The sequence below is a fragment of the Conger conger genome, chromosome 10 (assembly GCF_963514075.1).
Source record: "Conger conger chromosome 10, fConCon1.1, whole genome shotgun sequence".
Lineage (NCBI taxonomy): Eukaryota > Metazoa > Chordata > Actinopteri > Anguilliformes > Congridae > Conger > Conger conger.
Genome location: NC_083769.1, coordinates 21,786,007 through 21,806,507, shown reverse-complemented (window position 1 = coordinate 21,806,507; position 20,501 = coordinate 21,786,007). Strand labels below are relative to the sequence as shown.

The window sequence follows — 20,501 nt, the reverse complement described above, 5'->3', positions numbered from 1 at the left end:
TACATGACAACTGTATACTTTAATTTCAATACATTTACTCTAATGTTTACTCACAGGTTTTTTATTTTATTATCTAATTTTTTCTGAAAACCACAGGCACCCCTAAAAATCTAAATCAAATGGCAAAACAATTTTACTTAGTTAATCTCTAAATGTCTGAAGGAACTATATCGTTATTCCATCGCAAGAGTAAAAAAATGAGATAGCAAGCATGCAAAATTCCTTTGCCAACCATCAACATGGGAAAAACCAAAGAACTGTCAATTCAGAAGGCGCAGATGGTAATTGCGGGTAAAAGTTGGATAATGGGCACAAAAACATACATAAACGGTTAAACATATCACAGTAAGTGCAAAAATAAAAACGTGTAAAACATATGGTCGCAAACTTCAAGTGCATATTATCCCCACGGACGGCAAGGAAGATGTTGAGGGAGGCCATAAGTAACCCAAGGATTGCAGTTTAAGAATGGCAGAGATTGGCTGTGTCTTGGGGTCACCAAGTCTAATATATATATATATCTCTCATACCAACAAACTCTTTAGAAGGGTGGCACAAAGACAGCATAGTGTAGTGTATAAGGTAAATGACTGGGACGCGCAAAGTCGGTGGTTCTAATCCCGGTGTAGCCACAATAAGATCCGCCCAGCCGTTGGGCCCTTGAGGAAGGCCCTTAACCCAGCAGGAGAGGATTGTCTCCTGCATAGTCTGATCAACTGTATGTCGCTCTGGATAAGAGTGTCTGCCGAATGCCAATAATGCCAATAATGGAAGAGAGTGCTTTGGACAGATGACACCAAAATTGAACGGTTTAGTGATACACCATCAAAAGTCTGGCGGCAAAATGGAATGCATACAAGGAGAAGTTTTTTTCCTTGAGGTCCTATGAGATCCATTTCACCTCATACCTATTGTCAAATATGGCAGTGGGTCATTGATGCCATGAAAAACCTGTGGTTTACTCCCCCCTGAAGAGTATCCCAAGGATATCAATGATTCTGAAACACCCTGCATAGAGGAATGAGTACATTTGTTATTTGAAAAGTGTCAGACTTTGTTTTATTCCATTTTTAATCATTAATAAAGCACACTGCTTTATACATGTTAGAAAATAAAGCTTATGTCAATAACTGTATTATTTTACAGCATTTAATTTACAGCATTTTTTGTGTCATATTTATCAAGTGTGCCAATAATTCTGGAGCCCACTGTATATACACTCAGTGACCACTTTATTAGGTAGACCTGTACACCTGCTTGTTAATGCAAATATTTAATCAGCCAATCATGTGGCAGCAACGAAATGCATAAAAGCATGCAGACATAAAAGCATGGTTCAGCTGTTTTTCTCCAGTGATTTTCACACACAACAGTTTCTAGAGTTTGTAGAGAAAAAAAAAATTCCCAGAGAGCAGCAGCTCTGCGAACTGAAACACCTTGTTAATGAGAGAGGTCAGAGGAGATGGGCCAGACTGTTCAAAGCTGACAGGAAGGTTACAGTTACCCAAATAACACACACAAATAACTGTGGTATGCAGAAGAGCATCTCTGAACACATAATGTGTGAAACCACTCAGAGGATAGGCGAGAGCAGCAGAAAAACAATATGTATAAAAAATAAGTGTAAGAAATACACGATAAAGTGCTCAGAGTGCCACGAGGATAAATTATTTCTATTACTTCTATCTCCTCACACAAATGCAATTGTGCAAAGACATTTCTCTCTGAATCAAAAGGAATGCTTCATCATAATGAGCTTCAGTCCTGAGGGTGAGAATGTACCCGTTTCCAAGTACTGTTACCAAATCCGACATACTGTAAACAGGGCCCCATATTTCCTGCTTGCTGTCACGTTACATGATTATATTTATTCTGTATTGATTACACAATCCAGATCATTTCTTCAGAAGTGTCAAGAAGTTATGATTTTGAACATGGCTGATAAGAGGAAATTCTTAAAAGTTCTGAGAAGCCACTTTTGAGGTTGAGGTTCAAATATTTGCGTACCTGCACTTTTTTCTTTGCGTCTGGTGGAGGCCCCCATAATTTTCGGTCTGTACACTTCAAAACAGGTCTGCAGGCTGGAATAATCTATCAGAAATAATAAGGGGGATTACTCCAGCCTGTGTTTGTTCGGAGATCGGCACGGCGTGTCTCCCGGAGTAGAGCGGGCCCCGGTGCGTTTCCTGTGTCTGTCCCAGAGCAGCGGGGAAGGGGCCCCCTGGCCCTTTGAAGGTCCTCCAGCCCAATGTGTGTAATAGCTAGCCCTACAGGTGCGTGTGTGAAGGCCCCCGAGGGGCCACTCTCCCCAGCTCCGCTCATTAAGGCCGGAGATATCAGATCTGTTGCCTAACCGACGCAGTCCCGACCCTGAAAAAAAACTATTTCCGTATTTTCAATTTTCAGTCACGATTGGATCAAGGCTCTTAGAAAGTGCATAGATGTCTCTGACGTATCAACCCGTCTTTGCTTTGCCAGATTGTTACTTTTTATCTTTCGAGTTAATCAGCTGCTTATTGTTTGCGTTATGCTGTACACTTTCACGGGCCCCGTTTTTGCTGGTCTTTAGTGCGGTGAGAATGCTTGAACTGAGCTGTTCTTTCTCAGAAAAGTAGAATGTGTACAGTGTTTTTGTGTGTGGGAGTGTGTGTGGAATGGGCGGAGTTTGGGGAAAAGTGTAATTTAATGCCCATGCTGATAGGCACTCAACTGGCAGGGTAACATGAACAACTGTGTGTGTGTGTGTGTGTGTGTGTGCATTTGTAAGAGTGCACTGCAAAAACCAAAAAATAAGTCAATCTCAACAAGCATTTTTAGTTTTGACTCATTTCAAGATTTGCCAATGGAATAAGAACATTTAATTTCACAAGCAAGCAGTAACTAAAACAAGCTAATATTTTATACTTCAGAGAAAAAAAGAAGATCTTAAGTCTTATTACAAGACTAAAAATGCATTTTTGCAGTGTTTGTGTATGTAGGCACAGGTGTACTTTTGTGCACATGCATAGTGTTTCCAAAGAGATGAGTGCATTTAAGGGGTCTACTGCTATACTTTCCCCAATATTATAATAATGCAGCATTACAAGTGCTATTACTGTATGTAGCTACCACTATTTGTTGCTGGTAGTAACATAACTAAACACAGCAAAAAGAAGAAGAACATACATTCTTCTTTTTCTACTTCTCATAAATCGCCACGGCTAATACGTGTTGCCATGAAATAATAATGAAAAAATCTATTAAAAGCATAACACCCAGAAAGCCATGAACTTGCCTTCATGGTGGTGCCTGGGTAGCCAACACCAATGCCAACAAAAGTAGGAAAGAATGAGAGATGGCCTTCTGTTCTTCAGTAGAGTACACAGTTTAGACCAGTGTGGAAATGTAGCATAGCTTTACCACCACGGGCAGACATCTTTTATCACAGTTTCATCAGAAACTCACTGGCAGAAATATTCACATTCAATGTTCTCATGTCTTTCAGCAAACTGTCTGCTTTAAAAAATATATCATGCTGTCGTTGGCCTGCTTTGGGAGGCCCGGTCTTGCTGGCCACGTCGCAGAAGTGCGCTTTTGGGTTGTGTTTGTAAAGCACTCTGCCTATTTCTCCTCAAATAAAGAGAATCCACATTAGACAGTGAATCGTCATCATTGAGATTAATTTAATTTAATTGAGATTAATATGGGGCAGCTTTGTGGCTTTCTGAATAAAATACAGCACCTACTACTACCTCCAGTAGGTAAAGAAGCACCACATGAGTCTGCTTCAGACCGTTCTGATTTGGTGGCTCGTCCTTTAATTTCAATTAGATTTGTTTTGTGCTTGTTACAGAGACACCACCGCAAAGATGCTTATAAAAAATTATATAAATGGGAAGTTAGGAAAGGGAAGAGAAGTCTGTTGTTCAGCTGTACCAGTGAGTATGTAAGAGGGCCTACTCTTTCACTCTGCAATACCCACCTCTACTCTCACCTCCTGTTATGAAAGGAAATCGTTTGAATAAGTGGAGTTCATACACCATAGTAAAATTATTGCTTCACTTTGACAAACGCACCCAGATGTTCTAGAAACTCCATCCAGTAAGTCATACTTCCAAAGGAACCCTGTTCATGTGGATTGCTCTCTTACGCACTTGTACCATTTGCTGGAGCACTCTTATCATTTAATTGCATAATGCAGAAGCAATTTTGATTAATTTAACTTCATTCAGAAATGAAAGCATTCAGACATTTAGAGACTGTACGTTTTTCATTGTGACCTGCGTGACATGGTTGCATAGCAGAGCTGTGTGTTGGTATAGCAGTGTTGTGAGTTGTGTTGTGTGTTGGTATAGCAGTGTTGTGAGTTGTGTTGTGTGTTGGTATAGGAGTGTTGTGAGTTGTGTTGTGTGTTGGTATAGCAGTGTTGTGAGTTGTGTTGTGCGTTGGTATAGCAGTGTTGTGAGTTGTGTTGTGTGTTCGTATAGAAGTGTTGTGAGTTGTGTTGTGTGTTGGTACAGCAGTGTTGTGAGTTGTGTTGTGTGTTGGTACAGCAGTGTTGTGAGTTGTGTTGTGAGTTGGTACAGCAGTGTTGTGAGTTGTGTTGTGTGTTGGTATAGCAGTGTTGTGAGTTGTACTGTGTGTTGGTATAGCAGTGTTGTGAGTTGTGTTGTGTGTTGGTATAGCAGTGTTGTGAGTTGTGTTGTGTGTTGGTATAGCAGTGTTGTGAGTTGTGTTGTGTGTTGGTACAGCAGTGTTGTGAGTTGTGCTTTGGATTGATATCGCAGTGTTGTGAGTTGTGCTTTGGATTGATATCGCAGTGTTGTGAGTTGAGCTGTGTGTTGGTATTGTAGTGGTGTGCTGCAGAGTAGTGTGTTCTGACTTGTGTACCAGGGTTGGCCATGTCAAGTGCCTGTGTGTACAGTGCCATTGGATGTGAAGATTCTGTCCGCTGCAGCAGCTCCTGCTCGACACAAGTGAAAACAAGCCATCCCCGCCAATTTGTGCATTACGGTGTAATTACATCCATCTGAGGTCTGAGGGCCCACACATACTTACTGAGCCCTTTCTCCTGGCATGGAAAAGACAGGCTGTAATTAGTGAGAGGGTGAGTGAGGGAGAGAGAGAGCAAGGGAGAGAGAGAGAGAGGGGAGTGAGAGAGGGAGAGAGAAGGAGAGAGAGGGGAGGAGAGAGATACAGAGAGAAAGAGAGAGCGAGATGGAGAGAGAGGAGAGAGAGGAGAGAGAGGAGAGAGAGCGAGGAAAGAGAGAGATTCAACTGAAGTATTTGCTTGTAAAAAAAAAAACATGAAAAAAGTTAGGAAATGTGTTCCTTTTTTCCTGGTGTAGGGTTTGTTTCTTGTTCAGTTTGTTTTCATTTTGTTCAGTTCACAATCTGTTGCCAGTTTCCTGCCTAAGAGGCACACATGCATGCAGGCACACACACACACAGACACACACACAGACACATGTACACACACACACACACACACACACACACACACACATGCACGGACGCACGCACGCACACACACAGTTTATCTATCCAGTCATATAAATGTGTTTAATAAAGTGCACAGGTCCTTCCTGTTGCTACAAAACAGCTGATAAGAGGCAATTTTTCAAGTGAAGCACATTCTCTACAAAGCTCTTACTTTCCACTAAACAAACTCAGATATTTGCCCCTGGACAGGAGAGTAAAATAGGAGAGGTGGACCTTTAAAGGGAGCAGCTTGTCTGGGCTGCGTTCCAGATCTCTTCTGAGAAGTGTGTACTCATCATACTTGACAGCATCAGATGCAGATCGGCCAAGAGAAGTAGTATTGCAGTACTGCTCTCCATGATCTTTCTGCCTGCCATGAGCAGTGCTGAACACTGAGCACCTAGAAAATGTCAAATTGTGTGACTTCTTTTTTACCACAAACTAACATGTTTCTTCCCCTTCTCACCTTTCCTCAATCCCACAGCATCGAGGGACACATCTCCACTCCCACCGCCCACACCTCACGGATCTGTTCAGCTGGGGCATGCAGAAAGCACCTCACTGTTTCAATGTGCTGCCGAGAAGGCCATGGACATGGGCGAGTGCTCTACAGAGAAAATACTAGAAGACAGGACGGTGAAAAAAAATGTGTGCAAGGAGAGGGATCCGTACCATATCTGCCCCTCCACACTGACCCCTGGTGGGGCAGCCGTGTCAGTGGGGTGAAAGGAACACTTCCCTGCGAGAGGCTGACACATCCACAGACTGCCACCCTCCGTGCTCTGCCCTCCAAATACCACTTCCCCAAAATCAGCTTCCAAATAAAACGGACCATGGAAGCGATAAGAATCAAATGCTGTATTTCACTGATGGTTGTTTACAAATGCACTTCAGGAGATGAAGGCATGCTAATGTTATTATGCTAGCGATGCTAACAATCCGGATTGGTATCTTTAGGAGCCTGCAAAGTAAAGCAGTCATAGGAAGTCCGCAGATGTTAGAACCAAGCTGGAATTCAGTATTATTTTTTAAATTCACATGTCTTTAATACCTTGTGGATTTGCATATATAGATATTGCAAAGTAAAACAAATAAGGAGTGATGTGCAACTTTTGCGATGTCGCACAATAATCATGGTGCTGCAAATAAAGATCTTATGCCGGACTTTGGTTGGATTCCTGCCTTTTACAGCTGTTCCCATTTGAGGGAATTTATTTGACTTCAGAATGTCAAATTTACCAAAGAGAAACAGCCACTTGAAGAGAAGAGCTAGTTGGCTTCATGAAAAGGCTAGACCTTTGGCTATTTACTGTTGTCGAGGTGACCGTTATAATGAGTACATGCTGTATATCCAAATGTGCATTGTGGCTAATGTAAACAATTTCATTTTGCACACAAAATTCAAACATGGCAACATTCTCTTTTTCAGGAAATGAATGAAGTCTTTGCTAGCCACAGACTGTGGAGCTTGTATCTGTATCAGTTATTTGGCCCCCACCCCTGCAAACATTACTGGAACAGACCTGCCTTTACTAGGTGTTCTTGCACACAGCCAAGGGGAAATGTGCTTTGATGTTGTATTAAAAAAAACAGCGTATATATGTTGCGTGCTATATTCTTTTTTGCTAGCTGTCAAGTATTTTTTGTATAAGCTACAATTAAGAGTTTTTGACATGTTATGGTTAGATATTGTACTGCGGAGCAGAGTTACATGGAACTATAAATACATGATGCATTCATTCAGTTGCTGAGAATCAATGCTTTCGCAATGACTTTGCCTGAGTCATTAGGATTTGCCAGGGTTGATAAAATGACCTTGGCACAGCAGAGACAAGTTTTGTTTACCACGAACTTGAGCCAACTCTCGCCTCCATTTCCCATCTTTCTCCATCGCACACTTGGCAGTTCTGGTTCCTATAAAACAAATCAAATAGAAATGTGTAATATAGTGAATTTGTTGTAAAGAATTTGTCACAATATACTTCACAGCATAGTCCATTACATGTCATACCACAGCCAGGCTGCATCATATTTTGTACAGATTCAAATGTTTATATGGGTTAATATGCTGGCATGTTCAGATTTATATAAAAAAATACATAAATACAAATTTAGTGAGTATACATTTTCATACATTTAAATTATTTTTATAAACGGTCCCAAGATTCAGAAGAAAAAAAAGTTTACTTCCTTGGTTTCTTGTGTTTTATTTAACAATGTGGAGAGACCAAATAAATAAATGTAAGCTCCTTCTTACTGCTTTGCCCCCCAGCCCATTTCCACCACAGAAACCAAACTGGAAATGCTGCCTTTCCCATTCGACCTCATCAATGCAGGGCTTCTGCCCCTTCCCAAAGCCACACAGCACAAGGGGATCATACAAGTCTCCGGAAAAAAGCTGGAGGTTCCCAAGATCGCTCAAAACCACCCTTTGGAAAAATATCATGCCGGGTTTCACAAAAGCAATCGTTTCTTCTAACAAACAAGTGCTTGTTTACTACTGTAGCATTTAAATAGTGCTCATAGATGATTTATAATCATAATTCCTTCATTCCCTCATTTGGAATTCTCAATCAAATTTTTCCCATCGCTGTAACATCGTCTTCCAGTTCTTCAAGGCACTTCAGAGGCCCTGTAATTACATTGCCTTTTCAAACATGCCAAAGAAGCCAATGTTATCATTAAGAACTAGATCTTGAAATGGAAATGGCCGTTAAGTTTTTAAAGCATTTTGATTTACAGTTCAGTGATTTACAGTTGGCTAACACAGCGCTACACGGCTTTCTGAATAAGATGCTTAAAAGAACAGGGCTATAAATCAGGGGTTATAAGTACAAATCAGAGGCAGGGCACTGCAGATGTACACGCAAGTTAAGGCACTTTGCATTCACTGAATATCTGGTGGTGAAAATGGATATTTCAAATGAAATGGAAGTTGTGTTGTAACCATGGAAGAAAGCAGAATGAGTGAGAAGGCTGCCTTTACCAGCCCCTCTGTGGAACCTTCATACGGTCTTCCTGTTCACACATGCCAGGCCTGAGCTGTAATGGCATTTGGCAGACGCTCTTATCCAGAGCGACGTACAGTTGATTGGACTAAGCAGGAGACAATCCTCCCTTGGAGCAATGCAGGGTCAAGGGCCCAACGGCTGTGCGGATCTTATTGTGGCTACATCACCGATCTTGGGGGTCCCAGTCATGTACCTTAACCACTATGCTACAGGCCGCCCTAGACTCCTTCATAAACTCTCTGTATGTCTGTGTTTACTTGACAATGACCACGTAACATAGCACTATGCTCCATGTTGAGAGTTTCATGACATTATTACAGTTAAAAGCTGATGCTTTCATCCAAAGCATCTCAGTTAGACTAAGCAGGGGCCAATCCACCCTGGAGCAATGTGGGGCCTTGCTCAAGGGCCCAACAGCTGTACTGATCTTATTGCAGCTACATTGGGGCTTGAACCACCAACCTTCCAGGGCCCAGACATGCACCTTAGCTACTAAACTCTCAGCTGCCCCTTCAGAAGATAAGGAATTCATTTGTGATTGATAAAACAACAAAGCCTCCACACACCCACCTGCTAGTGAGGCCTAAACTGGCTGCTAATTCACAGAAGACCACAAAAGCTGGCAGACACTGTAGTCCCCCCAAACTTGTATACAAAATATGGAACTGACCCAGAAAATTGTGTATTTCTTAGAGGATCCCCACGGTAACATGAGCTAAGAAATGGAGAATTGAGGGTGCTCCTGAAGAATGATCTCTGCCGAGAGAGGAGAGGTGAATGATGGACAGCGGTGCCTCTCTCCCCAGGGCTGGGACTCTCTCCTGGGACTCTCTCTCCCGCCCCCGGTGACGTCAGGCTGAAGGGTGGGGAACTGGGTCCTGCTGTACCCCAGACATCCTTAATTACTTCATTAAGCCTGTTTTCTGCTGAGCCAGGCCTGAGACGCACCTAATTGCAAATAAAGCATTTTTTATACCTCCTTTTTTATGTTGAAGGCTTCAAAATATTTATTGGTTGTTTGGCTGGAAGGACCGAGAGAGCACAGGATACCAGACATACCTTCCGAGTGCACGGCTGTTTTAATTTACTACTGTTGGGCAGGGGGTTGTTGTTGCAGTTCTGAGACCCCTGCTGAGTACAGTGTACAGCGCCTTTATGGAGTTTCCTGAAGGGCTGAGGTGATCAGACGAATGGGATGGAATTCACAATAATGCATCTAATTACTGTAGTTACTGATTAATGCCACCATGTTAATGTTTAAATGCCAGTCCGCCATCATCACACATCGATCAAGCGAAACTAACATCTCAGGCTTTGGGTTTTAGGTTGGATGTTGATCAATTTCATTCAGATGTTATAGCATCCAGCCAATTCATTAAGTCATTATTAACCTATTGACATGGATCATAACCCGAATCTGTATCTAATCTGTAATAAACTGCTAACATATGTGGCAGCTGTTTCCTATCCCTTACCGATGTGAGAACATCTCACCTTGATGTCTAGCCACCCAGAGCCGTTTTCAGCATAAGGTGTTCAGAACATAATCAGTGGAAAACACATTCAAACATTTCGGGTCAACAAGAAAGTTTTCCCTTTTAATAAGGAAGAGAGAGAAAAAAACAGTACAAAATAGACATTCTTGCCTGTACATACAGAAGAAATGAAATGAAATCAAAATAAACAATGCCATTGCAAAGAAGATAAAACAGATTCAGTAAGTCTTCTCTCTAATTTTTTTTTCTTTTTGTTTTAAGCTCCAGTTAATGAGGGGCTTCATTTATTCAGCTCAAGGCACATTGGTGAAGTCGTTTGGTCATGGTAGCTATTTACAACATTTTTAATAAAAACAACTACAGTATTAAAAAAAAAAAAAAAAAAAAACACAAAGCACGGATGATTAAGACAAAAGGGCCCACTGGCCTCTGCGAAGGCTAAAGAGAGGTAATGAGATTACACACATTCTCTAGACCTTACCACATCAACAGTGACAAACACAGAAAATCTGCCCCCTTCAGAAGCACCATAGACTGGAATGACACAGCAGCAACGTACTGCCGTCGGTTATGGGCCAATATGTCTATGAACAGTTCGTTTTAATTCACGTTAAATTCTACAATGCAGCAGAATTGGGCGTCGGATGCAATGGTGGGATCTAATGGGCAAATGCTGCCCAGGGTCTTCGATTTCACCCTAAATAATGTAGTACGCACAAAACATTGGAGCATTACAGATCAAAAGCATTCCCCCTCCAAGACACATCTACAGGAGGACACACAGGTGATCAGCCCAGGCTCAAGGGACAGGAGCAGTGAGACTGACTGGGCCCACACCAAGAACCGTTTGACATAACCTCTAATTACTCTCCTTATTGCCCACTACACAGTGAAAAATTATTGAGTGCCCATATTTCCTTTGCATTAGCCCTTTAGTTCTGATCCAGTATATCCAAATGAGACTACACGCTTCATAGAAACCAGAAGTTAAAACACCAACATGAATCAAAGGGCGTGCAAGGGTGAAAATGTAATCTTTTTTTTTGTTGGGGAGGGGGGAGGGGGTGTCCTTGGTTAGTAGTTTAACCCGCCTTGTGTGTAATCTTGGAGGTAATTTGCTATTTTCCGATGAGGGCCGGCAGCTCTGCAGGACTCCTTCACACAGATTGTAACAGAGGAAAAAGCGTTGGTGGTCAAAATGGGGGAACATAGCAACATTAAGGAGTTAACTACTATTTGAAAAAATACTGTATTGCAGAGAGAAGGTATACATCCTCAATGACTGCTATACAGTGAAATGGATCAGTGTCAACATGTCACTGTAGTCTTATTGCTGACATGGCAGGATTAAGACACCATCTTCCTATGATTAATTAAGAAAATAAACCCTGAATTAAAAACAATTCACCGGGATACTAAATACACTGTCTGCATAATTGAAACATGTCTTCCATTTTGGATACTATATGTAATATAGCCTAATTGCAATGTTTTTTAAAAGTACTTAAAATAACAAAAAAAACAACCCAAAAAAACATACAGGCCAGTATTTAAAAAACGCATAGGCTACCTAAAAAATGGAAGATTGCTGGTCACTTCAAGAAAACAGATCCAACATTCCAATTTCATTTTTTGGAAATATGATGCACCGTTTCACCCCCAATGTTATTGGAAAAAAAGATAATAAAATGGGGAAGCAATAAAAATTATCTACATTTCTGACACAACAGTGCAGTAAGAGGTGGAGGAAAGCTGTAGACCCATCTGCTGCTCCAACAATCAGAGCGGGAAAAAACACAAACTCGGTTCAGGAACAAAACCACCAAATTGCACTTTGAGCTTTGTCCTCTTAAAGCTAATATCAATGAACTAACAAATATACACAATACAGTAGGCACAGTATGTCTGTCCACAGGCTAAAATACTGGTCTCTTTCATATTTAATTACATAGAAAACTGGAATGAGCCCTTCTGAGCGAAAGTAAGCAGATATGTTCTTGTCTGACTACACCGAATATGGCAGGTCCACAGATTAAACGTTTTAAGACATCGCTAGCCGAGGCACTGCGGTGGTCGAGGGAATTGCTTTTCGTAGAGAGCCTGGGCTCATCTCACAAACGAATTTAAAATCTGTGAACCTCTCTGCCTAAGGCACGGAAACAGACTCTTACATAAAGGAGCCTGTTTACTCAATGTTCATTGGTTGGGATGAATTTGGTTGCTTTCCTCATTGTGAGGAAGGATTCTTATTGGTCCATAAATCTCTGATGTGGAAAGAAATCAGTGGAGTGCATGTTCTTTTAATGTGAGAGTGTGTGTGTGTGTGTGTGTGTGCGTGTGTGTGTGAATGTGTGTGCATTAGCTGACAGTGATTAGCATGCTACAGTCTGTAGGACACTGTAAACTTGACGTTTCCACTGGTTTCGAGCCAAGGGAGGAGTGGAACATTACCTTTGGTCTTTGCTTTGACCTAAAATAAAATCTGGCCAAACAGAAATGTCTTTACACATGTGCACATGTGTAAGTGCACCTTCAAGGACTGTAACAAAGACTGCAAAAAGGATTTAAAAACAAAATTAAAGTTTAAAAGTTTTTCTTTTTGCTTCATTTTTTCATATTTAAATAAGGTAAGTATGTTTTTTCTTATCGTCCCAGAGGATGGACTTTTTTTTTTTTCATGGTTCACATTACGGAAAGCACAGTGCAAAAGTCACAAAAAACCATCCCCACAGTCCTCCGAGTTTTCCTTCTCATTATTCTTCTTTAGTGGTTAAATAACATGAATATTACTGACATCAGTAAGAATAAGACATTCCACAGGGGCCGGACTCCTCCCCCTACTTTCTGTGTTCCACATGGAAGCAAAATACTTGTTTTGGTCCTTTCTAGAAGGCTGTGTGTCTGTTGGTTTTGACCAAAAAAAGAGACACCTTTCCTTCCCTGCCTGTATCCAGTCTGAGTTTAAGTCCGGTACATTTAAAAAACAAACTTCAATCACAGGGGCAGAATGTTTGTAGATAGGGGGCACCACAAAAGCAAAGGCAGTGACAGGAATGCTCTCTTGGAATGCTTCATTGCAAACAGTCGTCTCTTCAGCAAAAAGGTACAAAACAATTAAGGTGAGAATAACATTGTGGTACTGGACTTCTGTTCTTCAGTAATGGTTAGCTCCCAAAATTCTCTTTTCCTTCACTAACAGATTCTGTGCCTGTTTCTCTGAAGTCACGGAAGAACGAGGTCTGTCTTTATGCCAACGTGTATAAAGTGAAAGGGGCATTGCTCGGGTCAGCCAAGCTGCGCTGAGGTCCCCCGCATCCGATGCACTTGGTGTTGAAGAGTAGTAGTATCTGTGTAGAGGCGTAGTAGTCGGCTTGAGTGGACAATGGAGGCACAGTCGGTGTTGGGAGGGGACGGGGGGAGCAAGAGCTGGTGCAGGGTAGAGCAAGGCCTCGTTCTCAGACACAGGACAGTACCAACAGGTCAGAGGTCAGTGGTGGGAAAACAGTGTCCAAAGGCTTGAAAGGTCACAGTTCTCTACATGGAGTCATCCTGGTCTTCCATAGGCTCATCGGAGAGACTGCAGGGGGAGAGAGAGAGAGGGGGCCTCGGGTCAAGGGTCATACGGGGGATAGAGGGGTGCAGATGCCACATTGTCACAGCTCACAAAAGGTTTCCTACAGAAATAACTACAGTGACCACAGACTCCTGCACACATTGGCAATAGTTGGAATACATGCCCTGAAGCCTACATTTCCCTGTTGTTAGCTTGGCATCCCACCCATCATAAGCTGTCAAGACAGGCTAATGATACGTCCTGCAGCAACCATTTTGCAAGTTATTCTTCAATCTAATTTTGAAGGCTGCTGCAAATATTATGGCAGTGATATACAGCTTGTTGAGTCCGTTTTGACTGATTATGACAGTTATGTCAAGATAATGGCAGGATTATATGGGCTTCATTTTGCATAGTTCAAGTAAAGCTTTACCAAAACATCATGAACTTTATACAGCTCTAAGAGCAGCTAAGGGGGCTGTATTTTTGGAGTCAGCTCGGTGGGGTTTGGGAGGAGGTACCTCTTGCTGGCCAGGACGCCCACAGAGAGAGAGGCCAATGCGTTGACAGTGTCCGTCTCCTCGCAGTCCCTCTTCTGAGCGCCCAGGTAGGACAGCTCCACCGTGTGGACAAAACGCCTCACTGACAGCCAGTACTGACCTGGGAGAGAGAGGGGGGTTTGTACCTCAGCTGGGGATTTACATTGGACCTCACACACACACACACACACACACACACACACACACACACACACATGTACACACACACACACACACATGTACACACACACAGACACAAACACACAGACAGACACAAAAACATGCACACACACACACACACACACACACAGACACGCACACATGCACATACACACACACTTACACACATACCCACACACACACACACACACGCACATTCATACAGACACACACAGACACACACACAGTAGGTAACTGAGAAGCGGCGGGTAAATGCGAGGGAACAGGCCAGGCTGCCGCTGTGCTTGCGACATCACCTCTCCGCACGGACAGCTCCACATTCCTGCGGCTTTGCGAATATGTTTAATGAATTGGAGAGAAATGGGGGAAAACATTTGTGCGCAATCAGCAGGGGACGGAGGGACGCCCTCACGCCGGAGAAGTGTTTGAAGATAATTGGACGCAGACAGGAGGAGAGGAGGGCAGCGTGACAGATGGAGAGAGAGAGAGAGAGAGAGACGGGGTGACGGTGATGGAGAGAGACGGCGGGGGTGAGAGGGAAGAGGTGATGAGAGGGAGAGGGAGGACTGACCGTGGATCTGCAGCACCCTCTGCAGCGAGCGCACGGCGTTAGGGCAGGGCCTCTGCTGCAGGGCGTCCTGAGACAGGGGCTTCACCTGAGAGACCATCAGCACCCTCATCATTATCACCATCATTATGATTATCATCACCGTCATTATGATTATCACCATCTTCATCATCATCAGCATCATTATGATTATCAACATCATCTTCATCATCATCATCATCATTAAGATTATCATCATCACCATCATTATGATTATCATCATCCTCATCATTATGATTATCACCATCATCTTCATCATCATCATCATCATCATTATGATTAACATCGTCATCATCATCATCTTCATCATCATAGTCATCACGATCATCATTATGATTATCATCATCGTCACACCCATTATTTTTACATTATTATTGTGATATTAGTATTTTGCATATGATTAATATGTATGCTCCCGCTCACAGACAGAAAGCTCGTCCTACCTCGTTGCCGAGCAACGCGTTGACGCAGGCCTCGGACGCGTCGCAGATGGCCGTCAGGTCGTGACCCCCCTCCAGGGCCAGGACCACCCGCCCGCCCGCCAGGAGCATCAGCTGCCGCGTCAGGAACCCAAAACCTGCAGAACAGAGGCGCCATCAGGGCTGGAGCGCAACAGGGAGACCACGGCCCCGTCTCATCTCCACCAATCGCCGCTCTCACTCAACTCCTCTCAGAACTCTGCAGCAATCACAACTCTCACTGAGCTCACCCCTCTCAGAACACTCCACCAATCACTGCTCTCAGAGAACTCCTCTCAGAACTCTCCACCAATCACTGCTCTCACTGAACTCCTCTCAGAACTCTGCAGCAATCACAACTCTCACTGAGCTCACCCCTCTCAGAACTCTCCACCAATCACAGCTCACCCCTCTCACAACTCTCTACCAATCACAGCTCTCACTGAGCTCACACCTCTCCACCAATCACAGCTCTGACTGAGCTCTCCTCTGAGAGTTCTATGAGTTACATGACCTATGAGCCAATAAAAACAAAAAAAAATCAGTCCAACTTGGGGTTCATCATGTCCAACTACATTCACGTGCCAACCCCACTGCAGATCGGGGAGTATACACAGCCATGGTGTCATCTGCGGCTTCTCACACACAGTGAGAGTAGGAGGAAGACCTTTCACCTGCGGCTTTAACATGCAGCCTACAGAAGCCCAGTCGACCAGCAGGGGTCACTGTAGTGATTCCCGCGGTGACCCTAGACTCCGACACACAGGTTCCCTAACTGACTGAACCGTAACTCTGGCAACGCAACTGCCAATTGCACGTCACCCTCCAAGGCTGCTGACATATGGGCCATTGAACTGATCATCATTCGCAACATCTCCTGCTGAAAGCTGACATCACCCAATTTTCATTTCAGAACAGCAGTGCTTCAGATTAAACATTCAATTAAATTCAATCAACAAGCTGTCCCATGACCGAACCTCAAATCTGGTAATTGGCTGACAGCCAGTCTGCCTTATGATGTCCTTTGCACTGATTGGGCACTGTTGTTAAAAAAAGAATGTTCGCATGTGGAGTTTCGACTAGTCAGCACATTTGGCACACACACAAGGAAAAAGGAGCACGAAAGTCACTCCTGCAGTCTCTCCTGGTCTCCGCTTCCTCCCGGGGTGCTCGCGTCACTCACATTTGGCCGAGACTTTGTACCCCCCCAGGGCTGGGGGGTGCCCCTCAGCGGCGTCGAACCCTGACGAGACCAGGACCACATCTGGGGAGAACTCCTGAGCGATGGGCATCACCACTGTCCTGAGGAGACCACAACAAAGAGAGCACGGGATCATCAGCACATACCACAGCTCTGACTCCACACACGCGTCAGATACTCGCACAACACCGCCCCCTGGAGGGGAGGTCCTGCACTGCACAGGGCCAGTCACACACTGGCTTTGCCCGCTTGCCGTGGAGGCTGAGGATGGTGAAATGAGGCCTCACAACTCAAAACGGGCAGAGCGGTCATGATGAATTACACGCTCTCCGATGTGCCAATACCATGTTTTCCCAAGGATATTGCTTTCTTTTGATTGGTCAGTGGAGCAGCCTACTGACAAAGGTACATGACAGGAAACTGGAGGGTTGGTGGTTCAGGCCCCGGTGTAGCCACGATAACATCCGCACAGCTGTTGGGCCCTTGAGCAAGACACTTAACCACGCATTGCTCCCGGGGGGATTGTCCCCTGCTTAGTCTAATCAAATAAGTCACTTTTGATAAAAATGTCAGCTAAAAAACACATTATTATTATTATTATTGTTATTATTGTCATTATTATTATTATTATATAAAGTCGATCATTGACAGGTCGTTGTAAGTCCCCTCTTTGTGAAAGCTCAGTGGCCCATGGGCAGGCCTGAGACCCAGGTAAGGCTGGCGGGTAGGGGAGGTGGGGGTGGGGGTTGGGGGCGCGCTCTGGTTGTGTTTTGCGCTGCGGACAGTCAGATGCCCCGCCAGCGCTTTAGGGAGCGCGGGGTGGTGCGTTCCGGGTTCTTGGAAGACGGGTTCAAAGACGGCTGGCCGCCGACGTCTGCTTCTCATTTGGAGCTCGTAGGTCTTCTAACGTCACTGACAGCCGCCATCTGGGATCCATTCCACTTAATTATCCCGCGCTCAAATTCCCCTCGATGTACACCAAACCCCACCCCCCCCCACCCCCCTGCCCCAATCCCTAAACCACCCACCTCCCCTGCGGACCAACGTGCCGTCTGTTTCTTCTCAGATAGAGAGGAATAGATTGAGAATGCTAAGGGGACACTTGCTAACGGGCGAACAGAGAGAGGAGGGTAGAGCAGTGCTACGGGACACAGTGCTATTGGGGTGCAGTGGTATGGGGGTGTCCTACGGAACACACACAGTGTTGGCCCGCACCCAGACAGACAGAGAAAGGCAGAGACAGACAGACAGACAGACAGACAGACAGTTGAGTATTCAACATTCACCCCCCCCCCCCCCCCCCCCCCCAGTGCCCCACACATATTCTCAAAACCAGAAAAACTTTTAATCCTGCGCACTTCTACGCAAACGCAACCACAGCTAAGAGGTCCGCCTGTTCAGGATTAATCCGAAAGTCAAATCCGATTGGTTCCCCACCACAGCACGTTTCCGTTAAACGGCCATTCTGTGAAATGGCCATAAACGTAAATGGGGAAAAAACCTTTAAAAGATGCTGTTTTACAATTTCAGCCAGGAATATGCATAATTTCATACTGTGGGTATCTTCTTGTTTTGCGAGGAGCAATAAGTGGAAACCAAAGCTAGCCAAAGACAGTAGCGCAGATGGTAACCACTTAGCCATAAAGCCCTGGCTGCCAGGCCTGTGGATCATAACGCTGTGTCGCTTCTCATTTTAGGGGCTGGGGTTTCGGGGAGAAGGCCCACACAGCGAGGCTGAGCTGGCTGCTCAATAAGAACTGGCTCCGGTGCCAGAAACATGGCAAAAACAATCTAGCTAATCGTAGACCACGGAGCCCCCGTCGCAATTAATGCAGCGTGGAAGTGGCTAAAAGGGAAATTTGGTCGAACGCTGCAGGGAAAACACTGATTAAAACCTGGAACCGGCACCAAGCTTTAAAGAATAAAGACATTTTTAACAAGGAGTGGTCAAAAGAAAAGGAATCGCACTACCCACATATGTAATTTCCCTGTTTTCACTGCAGATAGGGAGTAACTACTTGGATGCCATTTTGAGTTCCATAAATGTTTTTTCCTTTCCAGATTTAATCAGTGGAGCTGGATTATAATTATTACCTTTGTGAACTGAATAAACAGACAATTAACCTCATATGTTTGGACTTTCAGCACAATAACATGCAGAAATTTGTAATAAATAACCGCCAATTTCAACAGCTGAAAACCTGTTACCACACAGCAAAGAAGTAGCTCAACCAATCCCCAAAAATAAACAACCCTGCATTCTTTCCCCATCCTGGGCACCACTCATTTGGGGTCAGGGGTCAGAGGTCAGAGAGGTCAGCTGGGGGTCCTTACCTGAAGGCTGCCAGGTACTCCGCGTCACCCATGGGAGGATCGAGGCCGCCCGTCCACGCCACATTGACAGTAAATCCCTCTCCAGGCCCTGATCCCACCTGCAGCATACAAGAGACATGCTAGAACATTCCACACAGTGGACGGAGACCCCCGACCTGGGATAAAACACTTCAGCCCTGAGACACTAGAAGAATACCTACGAATTACCGACAATTTTAAACTAAACATCAAGGCGAAATATTCTGATTTCATATGATGGCTTGGCGTGATGTTTTGGCTGGCACAGCATGTTTCCTAGAAGATTTCCAGGGTTCTGCAGTAGTGTGTTCAAATATTACTGGTATCTAAAAAATCATTGTATTTCAAGCGCATATGTGAACCAGCACATCCCGCTATACATGAAAGCCACAGCGGCGCCAAAGTGCACTACCGCGCCTCAATAGCATGCGTGTGCTATGGGAAGAGCACAGAATTAGCATCCCGGCTGACCCTTACATGGGGAACATTTGTGTAGTTGTATAATAACACAGTTTGACAGATGGCAAAGTGATCTGGGCACAGAAAGAAAGCGCAGTGACCTCTGCGAGACAATTAGCCCATCGCGTGCGGAGAGCAAATGAAAGCCGTTTTTATTTATTTATCTATTTTTGAGTGAGGACAGATGCCCGCTGTGTCTAAATAAAGCTGCGCCTTCTTGGGAGCGAAGTGGATAGCGGCCCCCAGGGACAGCTGCACTCTCACGGGCTGGGAAGCCAGCCGAGCCCCTGGCCTGAACATGGGAGGGCCTCGGAGCTGGAGGTCGCCCTGGCATCGGGGAGATCGGGGCCAGGCTATGGGGTCGGCCGCTGTGTGTACGCGGGGTCCCTGTGTGTTTTACAGCCAAGCCAAGCACATATGGGCAAGATGGGGATGCGTGTGTGTGTGTGTGTCTGTGTGAGTGAGTGAGAGAGAGAGAGAGAGAGAGAATGAGTGTCTATGTGTGTGTGTGTGTGAGAGAGAGAGAGAGAGAGCAAGTGTCTATATGTGTGTGTGTGTGTGTTAATGAGGGAGAGAGAGAGCGAGTGTCTGTATGTGTGTGAGAACGTGTTTGTGTGAACATGTGTATGTGAGCATGCGTGTATGTTTGTATTCGTGGAAGTGTGTGTGAGCGTGTGTGAATGTGTGCGTACATGTTTGTGTGAACATGTCTATGTGTGAGCGTGTGTGAATATGTGTATGTGTGAGTGTTTGCGAGAGACAGCGAGTGTCTGTACGTGTGCGTGCGAGTGTGTGTGTTAAAGACAGTCCATGTCTGAGATGAGCAGGATGCACACGCATTCAAACACAAACCACATGAGTGCCGCCATTCTCTGCCAACACCCCCCCATTACTCTGCTTTTATCTTCTCTTTCTTTTGTTGTTCTCTATCCCCAAATGGCCTCTTTCCCTTCTCTTCTTTTTCCACTTTTTTATAGGCCGAGTCATATGGTAACATCATAGACTCGGCTACGTTAGCAAGTCCAGACATGACCATCAAAGATGTGTGTTTGTGCGTGCATGTGTGTGTGTGTGTGTTTGAGAGAGAGAAATGGAATGAGCATTGTGCGATTGTGCATGTGTGCGAGTGTGTGCGCGGAACTGCGTTTACGTGCATAAGTGTATGTTTATGTGTCGGTGATTGTG

The 20,501-nt window shown here is 44.5% G+C and overlaps 1 protein-coding gene across 7 annotated transcripts in view; it reads right to left on the bottom strand.

The window, feature by feature from the left end:
• Window positions 1-10,037: 10,037 nt before the first annotated feature.
• Window positions 10,038-20,501, bottom strand: part of hdac7a (histone deacetylase 7a) — a 73,318-nt gene continuing 62,854 nt past the window's right edge. For all 7 annotated transcript variants that reach the window (XM_061257871.1, XM_061257875.1, XM_061257874.1 and 4 more), the window contains 6 exons: window positions 18,840-18,937; window positions 16,488-16,606; window positions 15,290-15,423; window positions 14,811-14,895; window positions 14,042-14,180; window positions 10,038-13,544 (listed from right to left, as the gene is read on the bottom strand). In XM_061257871.1, the coding sequence (XP_061113855.1) occupies window positions 13,502-13,544; window positions 14,042-14,180; window positions 14,811-14,895; window positions 15,290-15,423; window positions 16,488-16,606; window positions 18,840-18,937 (618 nt within the window). In that variant the 3' untranslated portion in view covers window positions 10,038-13,501. The remainder of the gene's footprint in view (window positions 13,545-14,041; window positions 14,181-14,810; window positions 14,896-15,289; window positions 15,424-16,487; window positions 16,607-18,839; window positions 18,938-20,501) is intronic.